At 35.8% G+C, this 23350-nt stretch overlaps 1 protein-coding gene and 1 non-coding gene across 6 annotated transcripts in view; both read left to right on the plus strand.

Moving 5' to 3' along the window:
- Positions 1–23350, plus strand: part of RC3H2 (ring finger and CCCH-type domains 2) — a 61319-nt gene that overhangs the window by 2299 nt on the left and 35670 nt on the right. For all 5 annotated transcript variants that reach the window (XM_025475045.3, XM_025475043.3, XM_025475042.3 and 2 more), the window contains exons 2-8: positions 5018–5315; positions 8625–8742; positions 12182–12415; positions 17676–17851; positions 21703–21903; positions 22570–22702; positions 22817–22935. In XM_025475045.3, coding sequence (XP_025330830.1) covers positions 5085–5315; positions 8625–8742; positions 12182–12415; positions 17676–17851; positions 21703–21903; positions 22570–22702; positions 22817–22935 — 1212 coding nt within the window. In that variant the 5' untranslated portion in view covers positions 5018–5084. The remainder of the gene's footprint in view (positions 1–5017; positions 5316–8624; positions 8743–12181; positions 12416–17675; positions 17852–21702; positions 21904–22569; positions 22703–22816; positions 22936–23350) is intronic.
- On the plus strand, positions 22373–22483 carry LOC112677759 (small nucleolar RNA SNORD90). Its single transcript, XR_003147191.1, has one exon. It is a non-coding gene; the product is annotated as a small nucleolar RNA SNORD90 (small nucleolar RNA).

Raw genomic sequence — 23350 nt, forward strand, 5'->3', positions numbered from 1 at the left:
TTTGAGTTACATCTTTATGTTTTTCAAGTTTTCTAGTTTTATGAAAAGTTCTTAACTGTATTTGTGACTTTCACCTCAAATTCTTAAAAAAAAAAAAATTAGTTTTGGCTATTACTTTGTAATGTTAAGTACTTTGGAGTTGCACTGTTCAATACAAGCCAATAGCCATATGTGGCAATTGAGCACTTGAAATGTGGCTAGTGTGAATTGAGATGTGGTATAAATGTAAAATAAAATACACACCAGGTTTCAGAGATGTAGTACAAAAAAAAAAAAAGAATTTAAGCTATCATAATAATTTTTTTATATTGATAACGTGTTGAAGTGATATTTTGGGTAAATTAGGTTAAATTATGGTAAAATTAATTTCATCTGTCTTTTCCTTCTTTAATATTACTACTAGAAAACTTTAAATTACTTGTGGTTTACATTGTGTTTCTATTAGACAGCACTGTTTAAAACAGCACTGAATAAAAGTACACACATGAAAGCCAAAAATTTCCTGACAGTATATCATCTTGCAATCAGAATAATCAAAAGGCTAGGGACTTTGATTATCCAGTGGCCATTATTTGATAGGCAGAAGTGAGTCATTTAAGTTCTGTCTCAACAATAAGTATTGTTCGTGTCTTGTCATAACTAAAGCAAAATTTTATTGGATATGCTAATTAAAATAGAAAATTATCCCATTAGTGTTATACTAGAAGACACAGGAAGTTAAATCTTACACTGATTTAAAAACTGAGTTCAGCCTCAGAGTGGATTTAAGAAAAAGACTTTAAGTCCTATATCTTTCCTAACTTATACTAAAATCACTTGTAATAGTCTTTAAAATTGTACCTCAGTTTCTTTTCCTTCAATCCCTTTAGTATGTTTGAATGCTGAGTATTAGAGTTTGCAGATTATTTCCATTGGTTTTGTTTGCTTGCTTTTATAGGTTAAGGTCTCAATTTTACTGATGTTTTAACTGTCATTTTTGAAGTCCAAAGCTAATTATTTGTAAGGTTTCTGAATTGAGAAGTACTTTTCAGTACTTTTCATTTCAGTAGCTTAAATTCTTCACATGGATGAACTAAAATGAAAACAATGCCTTAATTAATAGACTTGAGCCTTAATGTTTACATTTTTCTGAAGAGAGTTGTAAAATACTCGATTTTTTTGAAGTTATACATTATACACTTTGATTATAGTGAAAGGAGCATAGACTTTATTCTGGCACTTTAAAATCAGGTGATGTAGTCCAGAATTGGCTGTGTGATGTCATGGTGGACTAATAACAAAAAATGGAACTGCTTAGCTGGTGTACAGTTTGCTCTTAATAAAACAGTGTGTAATTTGCATCATATGAGAGATGTCTATTAATTACTCTTCCTATTTTACAAGTTAGTATTCATAACAAGGGAATGTGTTGGAGCTTGAAAAATTACTTGAGGAAAAAAGTATTTAAAGTCCCACATCTAATATAGAGTTTCTTCTTTGCTTTATCTTGTTATCCTCCTTCAATTTTACTAACTAGTAACTGAAAGTTACTTAGGTAATACAAGTAATTTAATTGGAATGTATTTCTTAAATAGTCTTTTATGTACTTAGAGTTGTGGGCTTTTTGTTTGAGTTTTGGCTTTTTATTTTTATTTATTTATTTATTTATTTTAAGATTTTATTTATTCATGAGAGACACAGAGAGAGAAGCAGGCTCCCTGTGAGGAGGAGCCGGATGCGCAGGACAGATTCCCAGGATCCAGGATCCCGGGATCACGACCTGAGCCAAAGGCAGATGCTCAACCACTGAGCCACCCAGGTGCCCCAAGTTTTGGCTTTTTAATCCACTTTATCTCAGTTTGAGATGCTTTGGGGAGTATCTTCAGGTTGGATACTTAATTAACTATAAGTGTTATTAGCAATTTAGGCTTCCATAGCGTCAAGTAAGTCATTATGGAATTATTAGTGTAAATCTAGAAGTTTTACACATCAGTATATATTCTTAGCTTGTGATGGCTCATTTAGATGCTTGTTAAATTATAAAGATAATAGGTTATTTATCATTTTTGGTTATAAAAATACTTCCTGCGTAAATATTTACAAAATGCTTTTTTTAAAGAAATGAAAGTTTTTGGTTTTGTTTTTTTTTAAAGGAAGAAATTTTTAAAAAAGGAAGAAATGAAAGTCACTTTTGCCATCACGAACTAAACATTTCGGTGGACTATGTAAGCTGCTTCTGTGTCTTAGATGAAATTTTATTTTGTCTTAACTGAGGAATCTAGAATTTATTGATAATGGTACTGAAAAAAAAATTTAAAAAATCAAATTTTTCCTTATGTCTTATTAAATAAGGAAAATTTAGTATATACGTTTCTTGTCAGAAAATTAGACTCTGACACATAACAGGAGAATTTGGCAGAATTACGAATTTTGGCAGAATTTTTCTTTTTTTAAAAGGTATTGATTCAGTTTCTATTAGAAATCAAACTTCTCGATATTAATTATATTACAGTATCTGATGTTTGCAAACCTAAAAACACATGTGGGATATTATAACATTAAACTGTCAAGTATATTCTGGGCAGCCCAGGTGGCTCAGCGGTTTAGCGCCACCTTCAGCCCAGGGCCTGATCTTGGAGACCCGGGATCGAGTCCCACGTCGGGCTCCCTGCATAAAAAAACTGTCAAGTATATTCTGGAGTAGTTTGAAATACTTGAAAACTAACAGATGAGGGGCACCTGGGTGGCTTAGTGGTTGAGCGTCTGCCTTTGGCTTGGGTCATGATCCCGGGGTCCTGGGATCGAGTCCTACATCGGGCTCCCCGTGGGGAGCCTGCTTCTCCCTCTGCATATGTCTCTGCCTCTCTGTGTCTCTCATAAATACCTAAATAAAATCTTTAGAAGAAGGAAAAAAAGAAAACAGGTGAAAGAAAATAGGAAAGATAGCATTTTTATGTTTAGTTCAAACTTAAACAGTTTCCCCCACTCCCAACTCATTTACTAATGCAAAGCATTTGAGGGTGATCTTGGAAAAAGAAATAAGGAAAGAGTATTTGCAACTAGTTTCCTCTTACCTGGTGGCTGTGATACCCTAACCCACAAAATTAGCATTTCCAAACAGGTGGCCATTATGAAAAAATAGATGCAGTGCCTTGTTTTGATAAATACTTTTTTGGTTCCGGTTATTAACTAAATTAGGACTCTCAGTAGATTTAAGATAAAATGCTGCCTTCTTCCTCAAAGGCCTTTACTTTGTATTATTCTACAGCCTAGAAAACTGAAAATTTTTAAATGTGAAATAGTTTCAAGAAATGATCACCTGTTTAGTGTTTATCTCTAAAGTTGAAAGCAGACTAACCAGGTTTAAAAGATTGATGGCATTAATAGATGTGGCAATGTACAGGTAAAAGGTATAAAATAAGTATAATTTGCAAGTTTTGGCTAGTTTAAAAATAAAGATATTAAATACTTAAAGAAAGATATTAGATACTTTACATTATAGCTGAGGAGAAATTTGTACAGGGTGTTTTTTATATAACAAGCCCTGTGATTCATTTACCAAGACATTTTTTGAAACCTTAGTTTTTGTGAACATAAAAGCAAAATAAAGGCTAACATAATTCTTCATTTGGATGTAGAGATATTGGAGAATCAGTTATATACTTTTCTGTCTTAATCTGACTATAGTTTTAAACATCTTATTTCTGTAGAATTAAGATATTTGGGTTGGTAAACATTCTTATGAAATAAAATATTGGCTGTTTAATTGCCCTAAATACCTAGATTTCTGTTCACCAGAGAGCCTTTGTCAGACTTATGTAAGCTTTGAAAGGGAAGATATGAAAAATTTGTGAAATGTAGAGTGTTAAAGTTAGGTATCAAGATTTTAAATTAGTGTACAGAACAGTTTTGGCACTAAAATTTTTATTTTATTAAAAATCATAGAATGAACATTTTAATCCTAGGAAAAAGAATTCTATCATTTTTCTCATATGCCTTTTAATCATATATAAAGATAAAAATTTATATTTTGCTTTTTTTCCTGCTTAGAATTATTAGATGAGAATATTGCTTTATTCTTCTATATCTTGCTCATTGGACCTGACAGTTTTGGGTTGTGTATCTATATATCTATCTCACTAAGATATATGTGATTTGTAAGACAATTTTTTTTTAATTTTGGCACCGTATTTCTGTATTTTAAGGTTAGCATTTTTTTTTTCCATTTTTGGACAAACTGCTCTACCATCATCTCACATACTTTGGTTTTCAGTACCTTTGTTAGCCATTTAGTCAGATCTTCACCAGAGATTTCCTCTTCTGTGAAGCTGCCAAGCTGAACATATCCTTGACTAACTTGGTCATTCAAGTGGCTGTTTCTTCATGCTTTACTCACTATGATATTCTTTGGATTAATAGTTTTCAAAGTCCAATAACTCTTAGGCCATTTCTTAATGTGTTTAAGGGTGGTAGCTATCCAAAAACTCAGAATCCAAAGTAATTTCTATTCCTAAAAATGAAACATGGAAAGTTAATCTACATATTTGATGTGGTCATCAAGAAAAATATATAAAAGCTTTGGTAGCTATTATTTGACCAACCAATATAAATATGTTTAGTTGAAAAGGACACTATGGGGCAGCCCGGGTGGCGCAGCGGTTTAGCGCCACCTTCAGCCCAGGGAGTGATCCTGGAGACGGGGGATCAAGTCCCACATCAGGCTCCCTTGCATGGAGCCTGCTTCTCCCTAGGCCTGTGTCTCTGCCTCTCTCCCTCTGTCTCTCTCTCTGTCGCTCATGAATAAATAAATAAAATAAAATATTTTTTTAAAAAAGGACACTATGCAGATGTTGTTTCTGGAGAAAATTTTAGAAATTTAACAAATTCAGCAAATAGATTTAAAGAAAAGGACATCCAAAGCATATGAAATTATTCAGGGTGTTTTAGATTTTGAAACTGTGATGGTTGACTTAAGCAGTTAACTCTTAAAAGGTGAATGATGAATATGTGGTTAATTCTTACTTTTGTCCGTTTCCAGCTTACAAAACACTACACAGCAAAATAATGATCTGCTAGACTGCTAACCCGAGCATCCAGCTTCTACAATGCCTGTGCAGGCAGCTCAATGGACAGAATTTCTGTCCTGTCCAATCTGCTATAATGAATTTGATGAGAATGTGCACAAACCCATCAGTTTAGGTTGTTCACACACTGTTTGCAAGACCTGCTTGAATAAACTTCACCGAAAAGCTTGTCCTTTTGACCAGACTGCCATCAACACAGACATTGATGTCCTTCCTGTCAACTTTGCACTCCTCCAGTTAGTGGGAGCCCAGGTAAGCTTTCAAGATTGTACTAATTTGGTATATTTAATAATTATGGAACTTTGTTTATTAAGGGGTACAAATGTGTCTAGTGATACTTGAAACATCAAAAATAGTCAGTGTCCCTGATACCATGATTGTATTCTGCAAAAGATTTTCTCTAGATAATGTTATAAATCCTTATGCAAAACCATAAATCCCATTATAGTTATGTATTTCTTTGTGTTCAGTGCACTGGTCAACATATATAAGTGACTTGGTGGATAAGGAGCATTTTAAAATAAGCATGTATAAGCATTTATTCATTAGGTGATATGAAAAGAAATATAATCTAAGCTTTGGCTAGATATCAACCAGCTAGGACCAAATGCAGGTTTTTAACTTCACTTGACTTTTAGGATAATATTACAAATAAGAACATAAAGTCTAGAGCAGCCCCGGTGGCGCAGTGGTTTGGCGCCGCCTGCAGCCCGGGGTGTGATCCTGGAGACCCGAGATCAAGTCCCATGTCGGGCTCCCTGCATGGAGCCTGCTTCTCCCTCTGCCTGTGTCTCTGCCTCTCTCTCTCTCTGTGTCTCTCGTGAATAAATAAATAAAATCTTTAAAAAAAAAAAAAAAAAGAACATAAGGTCTATTTAGGGGCATATATATAGAAAACCAATTTCCAGAGTATCAATAATAAATTCTACACCGTTTTTTTTTTTTAATTTTTTTAATCTATTTATGATAGCCACAGAGAGAGAGAGAGAGAGAGAGGCAGAGACACAGGCAGAGGGAGAAGCAGGCTCCATGCACTGGGAGCCCGATGTGGGACTCGATCCCGGGTCTCCAGGATCGCGCCTTGGGCCAAAGGCAGGCACCAAACCACTGCTCCACCCAGGGATCCCCTACACCGTTTTTTTATGTTCACGTGTTATAAAATTAATATTTCTTGTTTATAATCATTTTACTGGATCAGGCCAAAACTCTATACTTAGAATAATTTCCATTCAATGAGAGTTTGCTTTATGTTAGGTATGATAGTATTCAAGATCTATTAGTACTAATTCTTACTGTAGCTCTTTAGATAGTTATTATCCACATTTTACAAGTGAGAAAGAAGATGAAATTCTGTACATCATGTCCTATATATTAAAGTAAGAAAACAAGGACTTTTCTGATTAATCATTTCTTAGAAAATTCAACAAATTAAAAATATTACATTCTTTTAGTATCTTGTTATTTCAAGTTTTTTATTTATTTTTTTAAAAATATTTATTTATTTATTTATTTATTCATAGAGAGAGAGAGAGGCAGAGACACAGACAGGCAGAGGGAGAAGCAGGCTCCATGTGGGGAGCCCGATGTGGGACTCGATCCCGGGTCTCCAGGATCATACCCTTGGCTGCAGGCGGCACTAAACCGCTGTGCCACTGGGGCTGCCCCAAGTTTTTCTTTTAAAACACATTTCTGAGCAACCCCGGTGGCTCAGCGGTTCAGTGCGGCCTTCACCCCGGGGCCGGATCCTGGAGACCCTGGATCGAGTCCTGCGTCAGGTTCCCTGCATGGCGCTTGCTTCTCCCTCTGCCTGTGTCTCTGCCTCTCTCTCCCTCTCTGTCATGAATAAATAAAATCTTAAAAAAAAAAAATTTATTTTCAATGCTCATAATCCAGTTAGACACTCTGAAATCAAGGTGCATCTATAATCAATAGTATGTCATAATTGGCAGGAGTTTTTCTTAATGGCACATAAAATAACAGTGCCTTTTACAGACAGTGGCATCTTAGATACAATAAAATATGGTAGACTCTAATAATACTAGCTATCTGCCGTTTATTTAGCATCTGCTATATAGGCCAGGTATTATGTTTTGTGGTTTATAAATGTCCTCTCAATTGGTCCTTAATAGCCTGCAGGCCCATACAGTGAGATTTCTATTACCTTTATTTATTTATTTTTAATATTTTATTTATTCATGAGAGACACACAGAGAGAGAGAGGCAGAGACACAGGCAAAGGGAGAAGCAGGCTCCATCCATGGAGCCCGATGCGGGACCGGATCCCAGGACCCCAGGATCATGACCTGAGCAGAAGGCAGACGCTCAACTGCAGAGCCACCCAGGCGTCCCTTCTATTACCTTTAAAACCCCACCTGCAGACTTTCTGCTTAAGCTATATTGCTTCATAGCCAGTTGTTAAATATGCCATACATGTTCTCACCTGAGGGATTTTGTTGCGACTCTTATCTCTGTGTAGAATGTTTATTACCTCTCCTCTCTCAAGTCTTTATTCAAATGTCATGATTCCCAAGGTAGCCTGTCCTGATGACCCCCTGCTAAAACTGTTAACTACTCTCGACTTTCCCAATACCGCCCCCATCCTTGCTGTGTCTATCATACTACCTATTTATTTATTATGTTTTTTAATATATTAGCTCCATTCTCTCTTCACGAGATTGTAAGCTCTACAAGGGGCAAGCAGTTGTGCCTGTTTTGTGCACTGATAGATGCCCAATACCCAAAACTGTGTTTGGAACATGTTAAGCACTCCATAAATACAAATATTTGTTGAATTAAATTGAATTCTCATAATGGCAATATGAAATAGGGATTTTCGTCTCCATTTTTCAGGGAGGAAAACCATGAGCTGGAGCAGTTAAATGATTTACTCAAGGTCACTCATAGAAGTGGCAGAGCTATAGTTTATGCCCAAATGTTGACCTTTCATTAATACTAGTACATCTTGGGGTACCTGGGTCGCTCAGTCAGTTGAGCATAGGACTTTTGATCTCAGCGCAGGTCCTAATCTCATAGTTGTGAGTTCAAGGCCCACATTGGAAGCCCAGCATGGAGCCTACTTAAATAAAAAATACTGTCTTGTTCTACCAAAAGGAGACAAACCGTTATCGATAAATACAGTAAATGAATTACATAGTGAGAAGGTGCTAAGTACTTTTTTTCCTGTTTATTTTAAAATACTTTAACTTGTAAAAAGTAGTGCACAGAGAACCTGTATAATTTTCTGTAGCTTCCCTTAATGTTAACATCTGTCAAAATTGTAGCATAGTTATCAATCTTAAGACATTAACATTATAGAATATTATTAACTACCTGCTGCTTTTTCCATTTATTACTACATTGAGCCCCTGCTATTAAGTATGATAAACTTGGTTCTTGGAAAGCAGTTTGGCTAGGTGTTCGGTTTTAATTTTATTTAAAGTACTTTGATGTATTGTCTCTGTATTATAATTTTATACTCACCAAGATTATTATCAAATATGTAAGTAATAGTTCCATGAGCTGGATGAATGTATTTCCTCAATTTTTCTTTTTTTTTTTTAGGTACCAGATCATCAGTCAATAAAGTTAAGTAATCTAGGTGAGAACAAACACTATGAGGTTGCAAAGAAATGTGTTGAGGATTTGGCACTCTACTTGAAACCACTAAGTGGAGGTAAAGGTAGGTTCATAAAAAGTGTTTTTACTGGTGAGCAGGATTTGGTAACATTTCCTTTGAAAGACTTAATACTCTATCAAATAATTTTGACTCTTAAAAAATGAGTTTGGACAACTTTTGGAAAACGTTTTGTTGGAGAGCATTATATTTTCTTCTGAAAATAACTAATATTGTTACTATTTTAAGAATTCATCAGATACTACATATTGAGATTTCTACAGTATTTGTATTCATTAAAATAATACTGCTGTAGCAGAATATCAATTTTAATAAGTCCTGCTAAGAATTTCATATATTCAATCATTCAATTTTATTGAGCATTTATCATGGTTAGGGTCCCTGCCTAACCCTCCCTCACAGAGCCCACAGTCTATCAGGGGAGATAGGCATATAAGTACAATAAATTACTTTTAAGTGTTTGACAGAAACAGAATTCTATTTTTATTTTTATTTATTTATTTTTTTTACAGAATTCTATTTGATTATCACTGCATACCTGGTGACCCACACATCTTAGATGAATCAATCAAGTATTATTTTATACCTGCTCTATGCTTTGCACTATTGAATATTTAGGACACAGTGATTTCCTTGAGAAACTTAGCCTATCCACCTCCATTCATTCATTCATTCATTCATTCATTGAGCAAATACTGACAAGCATGTACTAAGTGCCAGGCCGTATTTTGGTTCTTGGCATACATGAGTAAAATGCTTGCCCTCAGAGAACTTATGTTTCAGAAAAGAGAGAAAGTATAATAAACGATAAACATAATAAAAATTATATAGTATAATTGATAATTGTTATGGATGTAAAATAATACAGTTAAAGGGATTAGAAAGGTCAGGGTGAGAGGACAAGGGCAGATTGCAATTTTATAGAAGGTGGTTAATGTAGGCTTCATTAAGAAGGTAGCTTCTAAACTTGAAATGAAAGAGGTGAGGTAGTTAACCATGTAGGTTCCTGGGAAAAGACTGTTCCAGAGGGGCAATAAGGATGGAGCACGTAGATGGTACAATCAGTTAAGCATCTGACTGTTGTCGGCTCAGGTTGTGATCTCTGGGTCCTGAGATCAAGCCCCGAGTCAGACTCTATGCTCAGCATGGAATCCACTTGGGATTCTCTGTCTCTCTCTCTTTGTCCCTCCCTCTTGTGCTCTCTCTCTCTCTCAAATAAATAAATAAATCTTAAAGAAAAAAGAAAAAAAGAAGAAGACTGTTCTCGAAAGGCAATAGCAAAGTCCCTAGTGCATGCCTAGTATCTTCAAAGAACAATAATAGGAGAGTGTGCCTGGAGCAGTGGGAGTGAAGGGGAGACCAGTAGGATATAGATGAAAGGAAGTGGTAAGACCAGATAATGTGCAGACTTGCAAGCCATTTTAAAGATTCGAACTTTTACTCCAAGTGAAATTGGGGAGTCACTCTAGGGTTTTAAGCAGAGGAGTGACACAATCTGACTAATGTTTAAAGGATCTCTCAAGCTTTTCTGTTGAGAATTCAGTGTAGAAGGGAAAGGATAGGAGCAGGGTATTGGTTAATAGGCTAATGGGCCAACATAGTAGCAGTGGAGGTAGTGAGAAGTGAATGGCCTGGAAATACTTTGAAAGTAGAGTCCAGGGCATCTCCTAAATTATTGCGTGTGGGCTGTGAGAAAAAGCAGAATCAAAGAGGATTCCTGGGTTTTGGGGTCTGACCACATAGAAAGAGATTGCCATCAACCTAGATAAGGAATACTGTAGGTAGATCAAGTTTAGATGGGAAGATCAGGAGTTCAGTTTTCATCATGTTATGTTGGAGATGTCAGATCTTCATTTGGATGCTATTGAGTAACCAGTGGATATATGTTAAGGAATGAGGTATAGAAACTGTATGTTTGGGCGTCATTAACATATGAATATAATTTACAGCAACTAATAAGATTGGCTAAGATCATGCACACAGTGAATGTAGATAAAACAAAAACTGAGTTCTGAGGCATTTTAACATTAAGAAGTCAGGAAGAAAAGATGAAATCAGATAAAAAAAAAAGACCTGAAATAAAAGGAAAGAAGAAAAGCGAGAGATGGAGTATTCTGGAAGCTAAGTAAAGAAAGTGTTTAAAGGAATTAGGAGTGGTTGTATGTTGAGGGCTGTTGAAAGGTCAGGTAAGGGAAGGACTGCGAATTGACCGTTGACTTAGCAAAGTAGAGGTAATTGTCGTGACAGGCAGTTTTGATAAAGTGATAGGAGCAACAGATTGATTGGAATAGGTTTTAAAGATTGTGATGCAAGGAATTTGGAGATACAGCCATTAGAAACGACAGATACCCACCATTTGCTTCAACGTGGATGGAACTGGAGGGTATTATGCTGAGTGAAGTAAGTCAGTCGGAGAAGGACAAACATTGTATGGTCTCATTCATTTGGGGAATATAAATAATAGTGAAAGGGAATAGAAGGGAAGGGAGAAGAAATGTGTGGGAAATATCAGAAAGGGAGACAGAACATAAAGACTCCTAACTCTGGGAAACAAACTAGGGGTGGTGGAAGGGGAGGAGGGTGGGGGTAAATGGGTGACGGGCACTGAGGGGGGCACTTGACGGGATGAGCACTGGGTGTTATTCTGTATGTTGGTAAATTGAACACCAGTAAAAAATAAATTTATTTTAAAAAAAAGGAATTTGGAGATAGTGAATATAGACAATACTAGAGATTTGCTACAAAAGAGAAGAAAGAAATGGGGCAGAACTGGTAGGTGAAAAGCAATGAATAAAAAGATTTATTTTGAAGATGGATGAAATAACAGCATGCTTTCTTTTTTTGTCTTGCTGATGGAAGTAGTCAAATAGAAAGGGAAGAAGTAATGATGTCAGAGAGAGGAAAGAATTGCTGGAGCATATCCTTGAGTTAGGAAAATGGATTGTGATCTTAGAGTTTGCCATTAAATTCTATTCCAAACGTCATGTATGTAATAAAATTAGAGCTGTTATTAAACTTTTCATTAACTGGATGGAAAACAGGCTAAATAAACCCAGAATAGCCTTTTTTTTTTTTTTTTTATTTAAGATTTATTTATTTACTCATGAGAGACACACACAGAGAGGCAGAGACACAGGCAGAGGGAGAAGCAGGCTCCACGCAGGAAGTGCGACGTGGGACTCGATCCCGGGTCTCCAGGATCACACCCCAGGCTGCAGGCAGCGCTAAACCGCTGCGCCACCGGGGCTGCCCCCAGAATAGTCTCTTGAGGGACACATGCAACCCAGAAAACAGGATACCTAGATAAAATTTGAAGTAACTAAAAATTAGACTCCTGTTACCACAGAATAGTAATACTCTTGTTAAAACAGTGAAAGTACCTTACAGAGGACTCATTACAAATTATGGCTTCGTAGTTAAGTATGGATAATGAAAATTGACTTGTTTTATTTAATTGAAAAACTTTGTTTCCTTCCTCTTAAAGGTGTAGCTAGTTTGAATCAGAGTGCACTGAGCCGTCCAATGCAAAGGAAACTGGTGACGCTTGTAAACTGTCAACTGGTGGAGGAAGAAGGTCGTGTAAGAGCCATGCGAGCAGCCCGTTCACTTGGAGAAAGAACTGTAACAGAACTAATATTACAGCACCAGAATCCCCAGCAATTGTCTGCCAACCTGTGGGCTGCTGTCAGGGCTCGAGGATGCCAGTTTCTAGGACCAGGTAGGATAGATCACCGTCTTTTCTCTTACTGGCTATCAGGGTTAGAGGATGCCAATTTCTAGAGTTAGTTGAGAATCCTGAGACTTAACCCGTCTTTATTTATACATATAAATATAGACATAATTAAACCAGTTTTCGTAATCATAATCTATGTGACAGTACTGTAGCATTTTAGAATAAATTTCTCATTTAATCTTTAGCAGCTTTTGAAAGAAGTGACACAGATCCAATTTTATAATTTAAAAAATCGAGTTAGAGAGGCCTGATATTATTATACAGGTAGTAAGTAAAGGAAAAATAAAGTTTTTTAATGAAAAAATTTTAATTGTCTTTAAAACTTGGAAGACAAATTATACACACAAACATACAAATCACCAGGGATAATGCCTTCATAGTTATTTCCACCTACATTCCACTTAAAAAATCTTTACCTATACCAAGGTTATGAATGAAGTACACTTTTCTGTTACCTTTTAGAAGCTTTATTGTTTTACCTTTCTGATTTAGAGCTACAGTCAGGTAGAATTTTGTGTGTGACTGTGTGTAAAGGAAACTTTTTAAACAAGTGCATTGAGACAACTGAATAGACATGTGGAAAAAGACAAAATTAGATCTATTTCTCATACACCATAGCTACTTAAACATCAAAGTAAAAATAAATGACAAACTTAGAAAATGTTTTTATTATATCACAAAGGACTAATAAAACTAATACGTAAGGTACTTCTAAAAACTCAGAAAAAGACACCAACCACCCAACTGAAGATTGGCAAAAGACGTAAACAGAAAATGCACAAGAAAAAGTAATGTAAAAGGCCCTCAAACATCTAAAATATACTCAGTGTTTCTCTAACAAGAGAAATATACATGAAAATTATATTAACCATTTCTCACATATCAGATTGACAGAATTCAAAAGGTTGACAATATTTGTTTTCAGGGCTGTTGATGTTTTCCGTGATGCAATTAAAAAATATAGTCAAATATCAGTCTTTTCAGTTACTACTTCTGGATTTGGAGTAAAAAAAAAAAAAAAAACAAAACGTTTCCTATACTAAGTTACAGAGGAATTCATGCTTGTATTTTTTTTTTAAGATTTTATTTATTTATTCATGAGAGACAGAGAGAGAGAGGCACAGACACAGGCAGAGGGAGAAGCAGGCTCCATGCAGGGAACCCGACATGGGACTCAATCCCGCGTACCCAGGATCACACCCCGGGCTGAAGGCAGCGCTAAACTGTTAAGCCACCCAGGCTGTCCATGCTTGGTATTTTTTACAGTTGTATGATTTATTTTTTAATAATTATTTATGACCTATTTGAAATTTAAGTAGCTATGGTGTTAATGTCATCAGGAACTAAGATTTTCAGCATTACAAAAAAAAAAAAAAAGATACAAGTATGAAGTCAAAGAATTTATATAAAAACCCTTTGATCTTAAATTTGAATTGTCACTGTAAGTACAGGCTCATTTACTTTTCTTCCTCTAAAAATGCCTATTCTCTAGGTCTGCCCACTGGGCTTAGAAGCAGTGAGTAGCCATAACACTCAGATTATGACCCTTAATAAATACCATTGCCCATTAAAAAGAAACCGGGCTCTTTGGATAAATGCCATATTCCAATTCTAGGGTGGGGAAGTACAAGTTGAGCCTGGGAATTCTTGGGGTAGAAAGCACAAAAGCTATCAAAGATCATTGGCATCACATCAAAATAAGTAAATTTGAAGGGTCTCCCGCTGGACGTGAGTGCCACGGTTTGAAAATCAAAATGAATAATGATTAATGGATTGAAAGATAAAATATATGAAAATCCAAGATTTTGTAATGACGGTACAAGAAAAATTAAATGGTTTTCTTTGGCAGTTGCTTAATAATGCCAACACATTATTCTAGAAATTATGAAAGAGTAGAATAAAAGTCAAGCATATTTTTTCTGTCCTTCCTTTACAAACTGTTTTTAAGGACAGTTTCTCAGGACGTTGAATGTAGGTACCTCTTTTAGCAAAATTCCAGCTAATAAATTTAGAAAAAAATGTGTCAAAATTAGAAAAATCACACATTTACAATCTCAAGTCAATTAATGGGTCTACACAAGAATTGTTAGTAGCTGTTAAAACCATTAGATGTGAGGTTGCTGGGAAAATTTACTATAGATGGGTGAGACCTGAACCTAATATCAATCTTAACATTACTAAAAGTGAGACAACTAGGCCTTAATTATCTCCACTTTTAATATATGGAATAACAAGTATGCTTGGCAGAAAAAGAAAATCTCAAAAAACAAAAGCTCATTCTGAATCTAATCAAGCCTGTAGTTTACATGAAATAAAGAAGATAAATGAACATACTTAGGAATACTACAAGCATAAAATAAGCCAAACCAAGAATGTGGGGAAGTGTTTAGAAAAATGATTGTTTTGGGATCCCTGGGTGGCGCAGCGGTTTGGCGCCTGCCTTTGGCCCAGGGCGCGATCCTGGAGACCCGGGATCGAATCCCACATCAGGCTCCCAGTGCATGGAGCCTGCTTCTCCCCCTGCCTGTGTCTATGCCTCTCTCTCTCTCACTGTGTGCCTATCATAAATAAAAAATTTAAAAAAAAAAGAAAAAGAAAAAAAGAAAAATGATTGTTTCTTAAAAAAATTCAGAGAAAAACTGAATTTTCTCTTTAATGAGAGGGTGGAAGGTAGTGGGAAGCTTGTGTGTGTGTGTGTGTGTGTGTGTGTGTGTGTGTGTATTTTAAGCCTAAAGGCATATTAACCAAAAGCAATGTATGGACTTTATTTGAATACTTACTCAAGCCAACTATAAGAAGAAATTTTTGAGACAGTGGGAAAAAATTCAACTTCGGATTGAATATTATATGATAATAGGGATATATATTACTTTCTAAAAATGTGATAAAGTTATAAAAATGTTTTTGAAGTCTTTACATGTTAGAAATAAATAATGAATTATTTAAGGGTGAAATGCTATGTTGTCTGGGATTACCTTCAAAACACTCAAACTTCAAAACAAAGCAAACTAGAAAAGTGGGTAGAACTGGCAACAGCTATCTTATGGGATCATGTTATCTCTACTTTTGTATGTTGAAAATTTTCCATAATACAAAGTTAAATTGAAAAATATTTTTAAAAATCCACATTTATATATAATTTAAGAATGTTGTCTTTGGATATTTCCTCATATTTATTTACCTGACCTAAGAAGCACTAGACTGAGTATCAAATATCTTTTGTTCTACTGTTCAACAGCGAAAAGACAACACAATGTAAAAAAAAAATGAGCAAAGAGGGTGAGTAGACATCTCTCCAAAAAAGGTACACAGATGGCCAAAAAGCACATGAAAAGATGCTTAGCATCAGTAGTCATTAAAGAAATGCAAATCAAAATCACAATGAGATACCACTTCATACCAGCTAGGTTTGCCATAATGTAAAAAAATGGAAAAAGATTGTTGGTGAGGATATGTGTGAAACTTGGGAAGTAGAACGGTGCAGCCTCTGTGGAAAATGATTTGGTGGTTCCTCAGAGAGTTAGAGTTACCATATGACCCAGCAGTCCCACTCGTCTGTCTACCCCAAAGAACTGAGAACAGATTCAAACTAAAACTTGTACACCAATTTCACAGCAATATTTGTCACAGTGGTCCAAAAGTGGAAGCAGTCCTCATGTCCATCAGCTGATGAGTGGATAACCAGATGTGCTTTGTCCATAAATAGAATATTATTCAGCCACAGAAAAGAATTCAAAATACATAAAATATTTTCATTTCTATGTAAAGTCAGCATAAAAATTTAAAAAGGATTGGAAATGATACATGTAGGTAAACTTCAATATTATGTTAAGTGAAAGACGCCAGTAAAAAGGTCACACATTCTGTGATTCCATGTATTTGAAGCATCCACAAAGGTAAATTCATAGATTCAGACTGCAGGCTAGTGATTGCCAAAGGCAGTGGGTAGAGGCTATTGGGGAGTGACATAAACCATTATGCTGTAGGTTTCCTAGATAGATCTTATGGTTGTTCATGTGAATTGTATACTTTAAAATGGTTAATTTTATATAAAGTTTACCTCAATTTTTTTAAAAAGTCATTGGTGCAAGTACAGTTTTGCTGCTAACTAGTTGTGAACCTTGACCTCAATACCTCATTTAAAAAAGGATTTGATTTGTAATCCAGATTATAGATGACCTCTCAGCTCTGAAGTTCCCATTTTAATTGAGAACCAGTGCACTTTAAAATTTTAACTTTGCAAGAATAATGCAGAGAATTCTTGTGTACTTTTTATCTACATTTGTTAGTTTTTAATAATTTGTTATATTTGTCATATTATTTGCTCTTTTTCCTGAACCATTTGAGAACATGTTGCATATTTTAGTGCCCTTGTATCCCTTTATACTTCCAATGTTTCCTTAAAACAAGGATACCATTTTATGTAACAACAGTTTATTCATCAGACTCAAAAAAATTTAACTTCTATACCATACTAAAATCTAATTTGTATTTTGTTTTTGTCAATTACCCCAGAAATGTCTTTAATGCAATTTATTTTCTTTCAGAATATAATTCAGGCCAAGATCACTTATTCTGTTTGTCATCTCTTTTCATCTTCTTAAAGAGACTGGAACCATTCTTCAGCCTTTCTGTATGATATTGGTATTCTTGAAGAATACAGGCAGTTATTTTATAAACAATTCCTTAATTTGGGTTTGCCTGATATTCCCTCATGATTAGATTCAGATTATACTATATACACCCCTGGCCGGAAAACAACATAAATTAATACCTTCTTTAGGTGTTGCTCCCAGAGGCTAATATCACTTTAAAATTATGTGCAAAATTGTTCTGTCAGGCAAATTGTCTAATAGTCTCACGCATTAAAGAAAAATGATCATTTATCATGAGACTACTATATGTCCCTTATATGTTATTCAATATGTTAGAGTAATTTCATGTATTTTGTAAATGAGGATTTTTTTCTTCGCACTGTAACATTAACATTATTTAGTTGATCGTTAAATACCTTCAGAAGATACATTTTAAATTCTGTTGACTTGTGTTCTAAATGGTTATTTAATAGAAATTATATTTTGTTTGATTTTTAAGTAAACTGTATTTTTGTATTTGTGAGGTCTTCTTTTTGTGCTAATGAAATAGACTGGATGATGGACCGCCATGAACTAAAACCCAAAGAAGTTTGGCAGACATGATCTGCAAGGTTTCTCATTAATTGTGAATTCATGTTCCTTACTTCTAGCTATGCAAGAAGAGGCCTTAAAGCTGGTGTTGCTAGCATTAGAAGATGGTTCTGCTCTCTCAAGGAAAGTACTGGTACTTTTTGTTGTGCAAAGACTAGAACCAAGATTTCCTCAGGCATCAAAAACAAGTATTGGTCATGTTGTGCAACTACTGTATCGAGCTTCATGTTTTAAGGTAAGTAGCAAGCAACCATCTAGATGTTAGTTGCTTGTATGTGAGACAGAGGCTTTCTAGAATCAGTGTTACCTGGTCTAGAGGCTCCAGGAATACAGAATGCTTTCAAGAGTTGAAAGGAAACTTTGTTTTCCTTCTGCATTGTTTGCATCTGTGATGCTACCTCTTGGGAATAAACATGTGAAGATGTGCATAACACAAAACGGAGCATAAGGAAATAATTTGGTAAACTTGATTCTTGGGATAATGAATGTAGACTAAAGCAGCCTAATTCAAATGAATTTACCATCTTAAAAGGGTAAAAGTATTTAAAGTTGGTAAATGTTTCAACTTCCTGTTATTTTTATCTTATTCCGTGTTGTGATTAGATTACAACCTTTAATCTGAAGATGGCTTATAATGTTGCCTCAGAACAAGAGTGAAAAGTTGAGGTACTTGCCCCACTCTGCATTTAGGTAGTGTGATTTTTGTGTGTGCGTTTTGTTTTGGTGGAGAAGACAGAAAAACCCCAAGATATTTAGAAATGTAGTTTCATTGTCTTTTAGAATTGTGGGTGATTATAGGTACTGAAGGAGGTGGAAAGTAGGCCATATCCTTAAGTTTCTTCATATTTCAAGAGTAGGGGTTGCTACTTAAAAAAAAAAAAAAGTAGGGGTTGCTAGCTGGATCTTGAGAAAGGCCCAAAGACTTGGAACTGTAAAGGTCCTTTGGCTTCTATAAAACATCAAAATTTGAAAGCCAAAGCTTATTTAAGCTATTTTGCTGGTTTTATATATAAGCCCAAGAGTGAAAATAGTACAGACAGAAAAAAATTTTTTCGGCAGACTGCATAGTTTGAAATAACAGGTAATTGCTGATGGAAATCTGTTCAAATGAACTCATTTATCTCCACTAATGAGGCTTGGACACTATCTCCCTGATAGTTATAGTGCTTGATTTTGTACCCTTAGGGCAACAATAGAAATGAATCCCTGATTCCTCAAACATTATGTTTTTGGCTAAGCAGCCAAATTACAGAGATCATTTATCATCCTGAAGTGACAGACTAGGTTCTCACACTGTGTATTCCTGACTTAATGTGTATTTTTTCTTATAGGCATCATACTGCTTTGTGGTTTATGATCATACATCTACAGTTACTACTATCTGACCTTTGAATAACAGTATAGAAAAAGATTTCAATTTTATGCTCTCATTTCATCCTTACTGGCCTCTAGCTTAAAACATTAAAGCAGTGTTTATTTATTTATTTATTTATTTATTTTTAATTTTTATTTATTTATGATAGTCACACAGAGAGAGAGACAGAGAGGCAGAGACACAGGCAGAGGGAGAAGTAGGCTCCATGCACCAGGAGCCCGACGTGGGACTTGATCCCGGGTCTCCAGGATCGTGCCTTGGGCCAAAGGCAGGCGCTGAACCGCTGCGCCACCCAGGGATCCCTAAAGCAGTGTTTAGATTAATAAAAGGATATCATGCTGACTTAACTGCCAAAAGACCTCTCTTGGGTATCGTTTACTCTGATAAAATCATTGTTATCAAAGGTCTTGCCTTGATTTTATAGGCTCAGAGATGTGAACTTTGTGGGTGCATACAGTTCTTCAGGAACGGATGCACCCTTACCAAGGTCACACACAATCGATGATCAATTTTATTAATTTGTAATGAGAAGTGCAACTCTTACATGACTTAAATCATCATATTGTAGATATTTTCCTGCAGAAGAGTATCAGACCTTTGCTTGTTTAGCATGGAATCAGCACAAGGGGAGTTAATGATTCTAACGTTTGATGCAGTGATTCCCAACTAATGATCTGCATCAGAATTATTTATCTGTGGGGTTTTTAAAAGTATACATTCCTGGGTCCCATCCCCAGATATTCTGATTTGGTGTATCTGATATAGGACTTGAGCATTCATATATACTTTTTAAATTGTGTGGTCTTCAAAGCCAGGAATTGTGATTACCTGAAATTGTAGTTTCTAATGCTTCGTGGATGATTTTGATGTGTGGTAGTGAGAACTTTAATATGACCAGGCTCTGTTAGCTACCTGTGTCTTGTCTTTACCACTCAGGTGAATAGATGCTTATGCTGCCTACAAGGCACCCTGTAGCCTACTTGGTATTTGAATCAGTGCTACTGTCATCTGGTTCTTGGGTTTCTTCTATATTTTAGGTTGCTAACTTTTTTGTTTTCTTGGTGTTTCTTTAAATAGGTTAGCATAGAATATAGATTTTTGTGACTTCTAGGGACGCCTGGGTGGCTCAGCTGTTGAGCGCCTCCCTTCCACCCAGGGCATGATACTGGAGTGTCGAGATCAAATCCTACATTGTGTTCCTTGCATGGAACTGCTTCTCTTTCTGCCTGTGTCTCTGCCGCTCTCTCTGGGTCTCTCATAAATAAATAAATAAAATCTTTAAAAAAAAAAAAAAAGATTTTTGTGATTTCTAAGTTATATACTCTGCTGTCTCTTAAATTATACCTAAACTTGTGTTGATTAGAATTTCGGGTGTCCCACACTTTTCTATAATGTAATTACCTATTCCCAAAGAGAATTGTGAACTGATACTATTAATTCTCAGTTGGTAACTTGATTTTCCCATCTTCATGTTCTGGGCGGGTCATACTATTGTTGTCTCATGTGCCAACAATAGCAGTAGAAACAACCAGTGAGGTGGTCTGGAGATATTTTCATTTTACTAATGAAGAAATCATGATTTTGAACAGTTTGAATGATTTGTTCAGTCTGAGTTTCAGAGTTTGTGCTAGTCCTGGGTATTCTGAATCCTAGCCAAGTTTCAAATGTCAGTGTACAAGTTTTAGATAAATATGTACCATCTATTTTGGAAATTTTCTAGTCATCTACCTGCATGTTGGCAAATAAGACAGTTTCAGTAGGATATGTGAAGCTCTGTAAACTTTTGAATTTATATTTTTTAAATAACTTAAGTCAGGTATCTGCTGTATAAATATCCTAATGATCGTTTTTATGGTAATAGAAAATTTCTTAATTATCACATGATAGTGCTAATATCTATGTCTACCTGTTGGCTGGACTGATTTGTCATTCCTCTGCTTAAAAGTCCTTATTAGCTTCCCATGCCTTTCAGGATAATACAAATTTCTCACCATAGTTTGTAAGGCTCTCTGTGATTTTTTTTTTCTAGCCTGTATCTCAGCCTTTAATTCTATATGCTGTGCTCTTTCATTTTTCTTTTTAATTTTTTTTTTTTTATTTATTTATGATAGTCACACAGAGAGAGAGAGAGAGAGAGAGGCAGAGACACAGGCAGAGGGAGAGGCAGGCTCCATGCACCGGGAGCCCGACATGGGATTCGATCCCGGGTCTCCAAGGTCGCGCCCTGGGCCAAAGGCAGGCGCTAAACCGCTGCGCCACCCAGGGATCCCTGCTCTTTCATTTTTCTGTTTTGCTACTTACTACTCTTGTTAGGATTTTCTTTCTTACATGAAAACTATTTATTCTTCAAGACTTAGTTTATGCAGCTTTCAAGTGGGGGAAGCCTTCTCTGTAACCCCTTTCTCCCACCAGTCAGATTTAACTGCCTTTCCTTTATGTTGCTGTGGAGCATTATAATAGCACACATACTATAATTTTCTGTTTACAAGCGTCTTCTTATCAGTTGCTGAGCTCACTGAAGGAAGGCAAAACTATGTACTGGGTTATGTAAGTTCTGCCTTGTTCCAAAAAATTTGTGAAAAGACCTTTCTTTTCCTTGCACCTTTTTTGTCTAGTATCTGACACCTCTATGCTCCCCACAAAAGAATTGATTGAAGGAGGGGAGAGAGCAGACCAATTTTGATTTTTTTTTTCTCCTTTCTATCTTTTAGGTTACCAAAAGGGATGAAGACTCTTCCTTGATGCAGCTAAAGGAGGAATTTAGGAGTTACGAAGCATTACGCAGAGAACATGATGCCCAAATTGTTCATATTGCAATGGAAGCAGGACTCCGCATTTCACCTGAGCAGTGGTCCTCACTTCTGTATGGTGACTTGGCACATAAATCACACATGCAGTCTATCATTGATAAGGTTTGTGAAATTAGTGATGCTTGTTTTATATCATTGCTGTTACATTGAAGAGCATTGCAATCTTCAGAAGGGACTAAAGAGACAATTAGTTGGAGATTCCTATGTTTTTAAATATCAGACGCTGTATTATTTTATCTTTATTTCTTTTTATTATTTTTTATTTTTTTAAGATTTTATTTACTCATTCATGAGAGACCCAGAGAGAGAGGCAGAGACACAGGCAGAGGGAATAGCAGGCTCCCTGCAGGGAACCCAATATGGTACTCGATCCCAGGATCCTGGGATCACACCCTAAGCAGAAGGCAGAAGCTCAACCATTGAGCCTCCCAGGCATCCCTTTATTATTTTTTTAATCTTCAAAATAAACTAATGGAGGCAACAGGGAAGCAAATGTAGGATAGTAGCATAAAAGCAGTCTGGCTTACAGAATCTGTCTGGGTTCTGACCCCAGAGAGCTAATACAGCTTATAAGTAAATTTTCTAAGTGTCTGATGATGAATTTCATAGGGCAGATTCTGAGGTGAAAATTGTATTCATCATTGATAGTCCTATTATGGAATCTGAAGACACTTGGAAACCGGTTTAGAATGTTGGCTAAATGAAGCATCTGAATATAGATGTGTCATAAGAACCAGAGTAAAAGCCATTCTGTTTTCTGTTTGTTAGCTGCAGTCTCCAGAATCATTTGCAAAGAGTGTCCAGGAATTGACAATTGTTTTGCAACGAACAGGTGACCCAGCTAACTTAAATAGACTGAGGCCTCATTTAGAACTTCTTGCAAACATAGACCCTAATCCAGGTATGTGGAAAAATACTCTGTTGCTTATAGTTTTTCTACCTTTGAGGTAGATAACACAAGAGAATTACTGCTAACAAATTCTTCCCCCATCTCCTTGATGGCTTATTTTATTAGATGCTGTTTCACCAACTTGGGAGCAGCTAGAAAATGCAATGGTAGCTGTTAAAACAGTGGTTCATGGCCTTGTGGACTTCATACAAAATTATAGTAGAAAAGGCCATGAGACACCTCAGGTAAGCATGTTCACTTCTGACCACTGTTACCTCTGACAGAGGTTCATCCTGAACAACTTGAACAAGCTTTTTTGGTTAATGGACTTCTTACATGACTCTGCTCTTTTAGTTTTCTATTATCTGTTCTTTTGGGAGAAACTCAAGTTTTAGTATGCCTGATAAATAATTCATAGCACAGTAACCATTGGGAGAGTATTTTGAATATAGAGTTCACTGCACATGTTTTTGACCAAATATAGATCAGTGATTCCTTCCAGACATTTTGTCTAATTCTTTTCTCATGTAGGGAAATTGTCAGCTTTTTCTCCATTGCTCTCATACAAATGAATATCTGTTTGTAAATGTGTGGAGTTTGAATTTTTAAAATATTTGCAATGTACTTCAGAAAGCGTTGTCTAAGGTGTAATCTTTTATT

This window comes from Canis lupus, chromosome 9 (assembly GCF_003254725.2).
Source record: "Canis lupus dingo isolate Sandy chromosome 9, ASM325472v2, whole genome shotgun sequence".
In the NCBI taxonomy this organism is placed as follows: domain Eukaryota; kingdom Metazoa; phylum Chordata; class Mammalia; order Carnivora; family Canidae; genus Canis; species Canis lupus.